The 8,265-nt window shown below is 50.0% G+C and overlaps 1 protein-coding gene across 1 annotated transcript in view; it reads left to right on the plus strand.

Annotated features, from left to right (window-relative positions):
• NUMA1 (nuclear mitotic apparatus protein 1) overlaps positions 1 to 8,265 on the plus strand; it is a 94,157-nt gene that overhangs the window by 73,358 nt on the left and 12,534 nt on the right. The window contains 4 exon segments of the mRNA XM_048493973.1: positions 321 to 431; positions 1,609 to 1,827; positions 4,613 to 4,773; positions 6,100 to 6,337. Of these exon segments, the coding sequence (XP_048349930.1) occupies positions 321 to 431; positions 1,609 to 1,827; positions 4,613 to 4,773; positions 6,100 to 6,337 (729 nt within the window).

Below are 8,265 nucleotides of genomic sequence, written 5' to 3' on the forward strand. Positions count from 1 at the left end.
GTGAATATCCTTTGCAGGAGCTCTGCTTGAGAATATCTCATAGGGCGTTCGTGTCCTGTTACCCCTGACAAAGCTAGAAGCAACCCAGCAAAAGTTTGGGGAAAGGGCATCTCACGGGCAGCATCAGAAACGAGTTAATGTGGCCGCCGTCCCGGTTTGTACCTGGAGTCGTATGCCTGTTATATTTGGCTGTTGTCAGGGCAGACTTGCGGCTTGAGACCTAATGGGAGCTGCAAGGGAGCGTTTCTGCTTCTCCAGACTCCCCTTTTGCTTCCGTATCTCCAGAACCTCCAGAGCCTTTCTCTCTCCCAACTTGATAGGTGCGTGAGCAGGAGCTCCAGAAGGAACTTGATCACCAGAAGAAGAAGATGGCCGACCTCCAGGAACAGCTGGACCAAAAGGAACAAGCTGCGGAGCATTATAAAGCCCAGGTGCAAAGACAGAGTCTGCCTCTCAGGGTGAAGAGTCTGACTCATTCCGTACCTTCCCTCTGCACACCTGTGAACCTGTCTGCTACACCCCGGTCATCTCTGAAGGCTCTGCTTTGGTTGCCCCCGAAGCCAGATGGGCAGCAACCTGAGAAAGGGCCTTTTTGGTTGTGGCCGCAGAACTTTGGAATTCCCTCCCCTGGGGAATTTGTCTGTTTCCCTCTATCGCAGCGATGGCGAACCTTTTCGAGACCCCAAGTGCCCAAATTGCAACCCAAACCCCACTTATTTATCGCAAAGTGCCAACACGGCAATTTAACCTGAATACTGAGGTTTTAGTTTAGAAAAAACAGTTGGCTCCAAGGCGTGCCTTACTCGGGAGTAAGCTTGGTGGTAGTCGATGACTTTGCTTTGAAGCAACCATGCGACTCTTCCAATGGGTGAATCACGACCCTAGGAGGGTTTACTCAGAAGCAAGCCCCATTGCCAGCAACTGAGCTTACTCCCAGGTAAAGGATCGCGCTTTAGTTCTTCACGTGAAAATCAGTGGGGTTTAACAGCGCTTAACAGGGTTACCTACACTGCTTCCCCAAATCTAGGTGTTAGGTTTAATGCTAATAATCAAGCCCAGTGGCCCAGGCCAGCCTAGATGTGGGGAGGGGGGGTGACTCTGTTTGCACGTGCCCACAGAGAGGGATCTGAGTGCCACCTCTGGCACCCGTGCCATAGGTTCGCCACCACTGCTCTATCGGTGTCTTTTGCCAGTGGGGGAAGTCTCTTTTTCTGTTTTATCTCGCACACCCCCAATAAGGGTTACTCTCCTTCTGTTGTTTAGGTGTCAAATTCGCGGCCCTCCAGATGTTATGGACTGCAGTTCCAATCATCCCCTGCTAGCATAATGCTGGCAGGGGATGATGGGAACTGTAGTCCATAACATCTGGAGGGCTGCGAGTTTGACACCTATGCTTGACAGTCTAATCGAATCATTTTTTATAATTTCAACTGTATTTTTAATTGCCCAGTCGTTTTAATGTTTCTTACATGCACCGCCATGTGGGCCTGCTCAAACGGAAAGGGGACATAAAAACGCCTTGAATAATAATAATAATAATCCTCGCTGGGTCTTCTGTGTCCTGGGCTCCCAGGAGTGACGCAGCTGCCTTCCTTCCTCACCCTTCAGATGGAGAAGGCCAAAACGCACTATGACTCCAAGAAGCAGCAGAACCAGGAGCTGCTGGAGAAGCTGAAAGGGCTGGAGCTGCTGGAGAAGGAGAACTCCAAGCTGAAGGCGGAGTCGGAGCGCCTGGCCCAGGAGCTGCAGCGCACCGTCCTGCAGGCGAAGGAGTCGGAGCTCAGCTGCAAGAACCTCACAAGCCGGGTCCGCGCCTTGGAGACACAGGTATGTTCGGAAGCCATACTGGGTGTACCAAATCTCCTTTTCCTTAGGGGCACAGTTGCCTCTGCACCAATTCTAGGATAGAGGGGGGCAAAACACTGCTCATGGGGCCACATCTAGCCCAGAGTTGTTTTCCTCACAGTCCTTAGGTCAGTGATGGCGAACCTTTTCAAGACCGAGTGCCCAAATTGCTATTCAAAACCCACTTATTTATCTCAAAGTGCCAACACAGCAATGTAACCCAAATACTTAACAGGGTTACCTACACTGCTTCCCCAAAACTAGGTCTTAGGTTTAATCCTAATAATCAAGCCCAGCGACTCAGGCTAGCCTAGATTGGGGGGGGGGGGGGGACTTTATTTGCACGTGCCCACAGAGAGGGCTCTGAGTGCCACCTGTGGCACCCGTGCCATAGGTTCGCCACCACTGCCTTAGGTTGTATTCTGTTGTATTATTCCATTTGTATACCGCCCTCCCCCAAAAGGGCTCACGGTGCTGAGCAACAACAGCATAATAGTGAACATCAGTAATCATAAAATCAAGCAACGAAACATCAATAAACATAACATTATAAGCATAGCATTGTAAACAACAAGAACTTCAATACCGTATATACCGTACACGTAAATACCATATTTTTCAGCACATTTTTAATGCTGAAAAAGCTCCCCTTGACTTATATGCGGGTCATTAAATTTTTTGTGTGTTTTTACTTTGCCGGCCAGCAGGGCGCGCAGTTTTTATGCTAGCGGCACCAAAATTTCAGGGTACCCTCAGAAGACCCTCCTGATGATACCAGCCAAGTTTGGTAATGTTTGGTTCAGGGGGTCCATAACTTTGGGTGCCCCCATTCCCCATTGTTGAGGTGCCCCCATTCCCCATTGTTTTCAATGGGAGCTATTAGTAGATGGGGCTGGTTTCTTTAGGGTCCATAACTTTGGATTACTCTGAACTACTGAAACCCGGTTGGTCTCATCAGGAGAGTCTCTTTGGCGATACCAGCCAGGTTTGGTGAAGTTTGGGTCAGGGGATCCAAAGTTATTGGACTTCAAAGGGGATGTCTCCATCCCCCATTGTTTACAAATGGAAGCTAATAGTAGATTTTTCCATTTCTGATAATATCCCTCCTAAAATCTAAGTTAGTTTCATTTGGGCATACAGTAGATGACGATGAGGAATCCATTTTTGGCGGATTTTAACTCTTGTGTTTTAGCTTGGTTGCTGGTTGAGTTCAGGTTTTTGTACTCCTTAAAGTTAGTTGTTTTCGATACCCATATTGCTCCTTGCTGGACCCTCTTTTCCACCTCTTACAGAGCTAGTTTACTGTTTTTCTTTGAAATAAATATTCAAAAACATTTAAACTCCACTGATGCCCTGTAATTGATGTAATTTTATTGGCATCTATTTTTATTTTTGAAATTTACCAGCAGCTGCTGCATTTCCCACCCTCGACTTATACGCGAGTCAATAAGTTTTCCCAGTTTTTTGTGGTAAAATTAGGTGCCTCGACTTATACGCTAGTATATATGGTAATTAAAGTGTTGTGGGGTTTCCAGGCTGTATGGCCATGTTCCGGTAGCATTTTCTCCTGACGTTTCGCCTGCATCTGTGGCTGGCCGATGATCCTCTGAAGATGCCAGCCACAGATGCTGGTGAAACGTCAGGAGAAAATGCTACCGGAACACGGCCATACAGCCTGAAAACCACAGATCACCCCAGTGATTCCAGCCATGAAAGCCTTTGACAATACATTGAACATCAATAGTCATAACATCATAAGGAAACAATCATAAGGCAACAACATCATAGCAGCACACATAATCAACATAGACATAATAAGCTTAGATGTCGAATTTCCCCTTCTGTAGCCTAAGAATACATAAAACACAATGACCTAAGACTAACCCCCAACCAATCTACAGCCACGTTAGTACAACAAGCCTAGTTAATAACTAATCTAACAAAATACAGCACCATATTACTAAACTAAACCTAAAACAGTTCTAACTATGCCTAACAGTAGCTCTGTAGAATTTACAATACAGTAAACACATTAGCAGCAGTGGTGTAGTGGAGCAGCAGTGGCGTAGTGGTTAAGAGCAGGTGCATTCTAATCTGGAGGAACCGGGTTTGATTCCCTGCTCTGCCACTTGAGCTGTGGAGGCTTCTCTGGGGAATTCAGATTAGCCTGTGCACTCCCACACACGCCAACTGGGTGACCTTGGGCCAGTCACAGCTTTTTGGAGCTCTCTCAGTTCCACCCACCTCATAGGGTGTTTGTTGTGAGGGGGGAAGGGAAAGGAGATTGTAAGCCCCTTTGAGTCTCCTACAGGAGAGAAAGGGGGGATATAAATCCAAACTCCTTCTCTTCTTCCTTCTCTTCTTCCTCCTCCTCCTCCTCCTCTTCTTCCTCCTCTTCTTCCTCTTCTTCTTCTTCTTCTTCTTCTTCTTCTTCTTCTTCTTCTTCTTCTTCTTCTTCTTCTTCTTCTTCTTCTCCTTCTCCTCCTCTCCCCCCCCGCCCCAAGAATAGTAAACTTTTTAAAAACTCCCAAATAACAATTCCCACAACGACTTCTTTCTAGGCTGTACATTTTTGTATTTTAGGTTGCATGACAAGTTGTCAGACCCAGACAGGGCCAGAGTTGGGTATCGTAACAGCACCAAATTAAAAAGCTCATGAGGTCTCCCACTGTCATGAGGTCTTCCAATCACACTTTTTTTTAAAAAGTGAAGGATGTTGCATCAAGCAGTTTTGAACTTGGGCTCTCGTGCTTACATCGAAATGCAGGTGGAATTTGCCGATCACCAGCTGAGGGAGCAGGGCAAGTTCCGGGTGGCCACAGACACGCTGAAGCATCGCGAGACCTTCCGGCAGAGCCCAGCAGACATCAGCACGGACAGCCTGGACCTGAGCCCCAGTGACCAAGCGCAGCCCCTCAACTCCACCAGGTATTGCCCGCCTGGCCTGCTCAGAACGCAGAGCCTCGGGGGCTTTGGACTCAATAGGGACAGGGGCTGAGGGGTAGCATCTGGGTGGAATGGCGCCCGTGGCTCTTCCTGTCATGTTTCCTGTGGGGCTGCTTCTCTCTTTGGCCAGCGAGGCAGGATGCAGGTCAGCCATTTCTGGTATAGCCATGAGAGCCAGCATGGTATATAGCGGTTAAAAGTGATGGATTCTAATCTGAAGAACCGAGTTTGATTCCCCTCTCCTCCATTTGAGTGACAGAGTCTAATCTGGAGAACTGGGTTTGATTCCTCACTCCTCCATGTGAAGCCTGCTGGGTGACCTTGGGCCAGTCACAGTTCTCTCCAAGCTCTGTCAGCCCCACCAACCTGCTGTGGGGAGAGGAAGAGGGGGAGTTTGTAAGCCGCCTTGAGGCTCCTTACAGGAGAGAAAGGGGGGGGGGGGTTCAGATCCAAACTCCTCTTCTCTCAGAGTTGTCCCAGGATTCCATTTCCGGGGTGCCATCACACTTCCGATAGCTTTGTCAGGGTTTCCCCGAAGCAGGAGGCAGGCCTTGCTTCTTCCTCCTGTGCTGCCACCAGCTGGCTCCCAGCTGATCTCTGGCGGCATCGCTGCAGGGGCTCCACTTGGGCTTGGCAGGGGGTTGGCTCCCAGCTGATCTCTGGCAGCATCGCTGCAGGGGCTCCCCTTGGGCTTGGCAGGGGGTTGGCTCCCAGCTGATCTCTGGCGGCATCGCTGCAGGGGCTCCACTTGGGCTTGGCAGGGGGTTGGCTCCCAGCTGATCTCTGGCGGCATCGCTGCAGGGGCTCCACTTGGGCTTGGCAGGGGGTTGGCTCCCAGCTGATCTCTGGCGGCATCGCTGCAGGGGCTCCACTTGGGCTTGGCAGGGGGTAAAGCCAGGAGCAGGCGGACCCTCTGCAGCGATGGTTGCCTCCCCAAGCACTGGATTCAGGGGCTTTGCAGCAGAACTCTCCCTCAGCCTTGGAAGTGCTCTGGGTATTTGGCTGGTCTCTCAAAGGCAAGTGCACAGGAGGGGCCGTGGCTCAGTGGCAGAGCATCTGCTTGGCATGCCAAAGGTCCCAAGTTCAATCCCCGGCCTCTTCAGTTGAAAGGATCCGCTGGCAGGTGATGTGAAGGACCCCCGGCCAAGATCCTGGAGAGGTTCTGCCAGCCTGAGCAGGCAACACTGACTTGGAAGGATATGCGGCCGCATTCAGCATGAGGCAGCTTCACGGACGCCCCATGCCGAGCAGCTGTGGCCGCCGCGTGACTCTTTTTGTCGTCACTCCCCGCGTCTCTCTTCACCACAGGAAGACCCGCCGTTCCCTGTCCGAATCAGGGGCAGCAGAACCACCCAAAGCATCGCAGCAACTGCCCCGCAAAGTGGAGTCCTTGGAGAGCCTCTACTTCACCCCCATCCCCACCCGGACACGGTCCAAGCGAGGGAACAGCATCAGTTCCGGGGGCGACATTTCCTTTGAGTCAGGCCGGAAGACGCTCTCCGCTCGACGGCGCACCACACAGGTGATCAACATCACTCTGACCAAGGTAACATGGGGGGCTGGGAGCACAGACTCCCAAGACTCGGTGGTGTCCAGCTGACGGCCGAAGACTCTGTAAAGAGCCTCGGAGTGTGGTCGGATTCTGCGCTATCATTGGATAAACCAGTGTCCATGGTAGCACGGATGTAATTTTTTCAGCCGGTCTGGCTCCTTGTATGTCTGGTTTGGGCCTTGTCGCATCTAACCATGCAATAGTCATCTTTAGTCTGGACTACTGTAATTTGCTCTGTGTAGGGCTACCCTTGAAAATACTTCGGAGCCCTCCTGTTGTCCTAATGCAGCCGTTTAGGTTGCTGACCGGAACATCATGGTCAGTTCATATTACTCCAATTTTGTGGCAGCTGTGCTGACTACCAGTTAGTCTCCACATCTCATTCAAAAGTGTTGATGTTAACCTTTAGTGGTCTGGGACCCTCATACTTACAGAACCAACTCTCCCATCACAACCCCCATGCTCTGTTCGGTCATCCTGTAGGGGCCTCTTGCAGGTGCCTGGCCCCAAGGTGACTCAGTGACTCCGGGGAAGGGCCTTCTCAGTTGTGGCCCCAACCCTGTGGAATATACTCTCAGGTGACAACTGTGCCCTGCTGGAATTGATTCACTTCCAGAAGGCTCGCACGGCCAAATTGTTTAGACTGGCCCTTAAGAGTAGAGACCCCATATTTGTGCCATGTTATTAATGACAGGGTACTAGTCACACATTCTAATAGTTTAACATGTTAAGATTATTATTTATTATTATTATTTATTAGATTTATAGGCCACCTCACCCCCAAAGGGCCTGAGGCGGCTCACAACGCAGCTGCTCCAGTAACAATACAGCTGTTCCAATAACACAATAGCACATAAAATACATAACTAAAACCAACCACATTAAAACAAATTTCCACAGCAGCAATATCTTAAAATTTAAATAACAAAGTTAAGAGCAAGCAAAATTAAAGACAGGCGCCCGGTCAAAAAGGCTGGGAGGGGAAAGGCAGGGCCCAAGATGGAATCAAGGCCCTGCCAAGATGGAAAACTGGCAGCCTCAGTGGGGGGTGGTAGATCTGCGGCCAGCCTCACCAAAGGCCCAGTGGAACAGCTCAGACTTACAGGCCCTGCGGAACTCACCAAGGTCCCGCAGGGCCCGGACAGCTGGAGGGAGAGCGTTCCACCAGGCAGGGGCCAAGTTAATATTTTATATTTCTTATTTGCTTTTGTGTTGGTTTAACTTCATTTATAGTGTTTTAATTTCGCAAGACCCCCTTGGGTGAGTGGTGTATAAACAAATTAATGGATAAATAAAACAAAACTTTGGGAGCACTCAGGAGGTTTTTTAGTGTGTGGCTTTTCCGTGCAAATAAGCAACATCTAGTACTTTCTTTTGGCATGCTGAGACCCAAGCTACATATTATGATTTTTAAGAGTTTTGGTCCCAGCTCCCCACAGCCACACAGGCTGTGGGGAACAGCTTCTTTTAAAAATACAAAAACGAAGAGGGCTCAGAATAGTCCCATCGGGGAAGGAAGTTCTCCTGCCTCCCCCCAAAGCCATTTCTCCATGTGAAAATATCCAGGGAGGGAATTACTTTGCTAGTCTGTGTGGAAGAGGCTCCCCACAGTTGCTGCGTGGCTACGGGGAACACGAGTCGTGTTTTGGAAAACCTGGACCCCACTCTGTTAAAATCGCAACGTGTCGTTTGGCGCTTTGAGTCCCTGCTCGCTGGCGTGTGAGGGTCCCTGAAAGAAACACTGCCCGGCAGGGCCAGGGTAGCCGAACTTGGAAGCAGAATCAATCGTGCAGAAATGTTCACAGATCTGAGAAATGGCACATTTGCGTAAGTGCAGAATTTGCACGTGCTGGGAAGAGCCATCTTGCTGGAGCCGGGTCCAGAGTGTCCGAGCCCGGCCTGCCAGGAACTCAGCAGCAAGA

The sequence above is a fragment of the Sphaerodactylus townsendi genome, linkage group LG04 (assembly GCF_021028975.2).
Source record: "Sphaerodactylus townsendi isolate TG3544 linkage group LG04, MPM_Stown_v2.3, whole genome shotgun sequence".
NCBI lineage: Eukaryota > Metazoa > Chordata > Lepidosauria > Squamata > Sphaerodactylidae > Sphaerodactylus > Sphaerodactylus townsendi.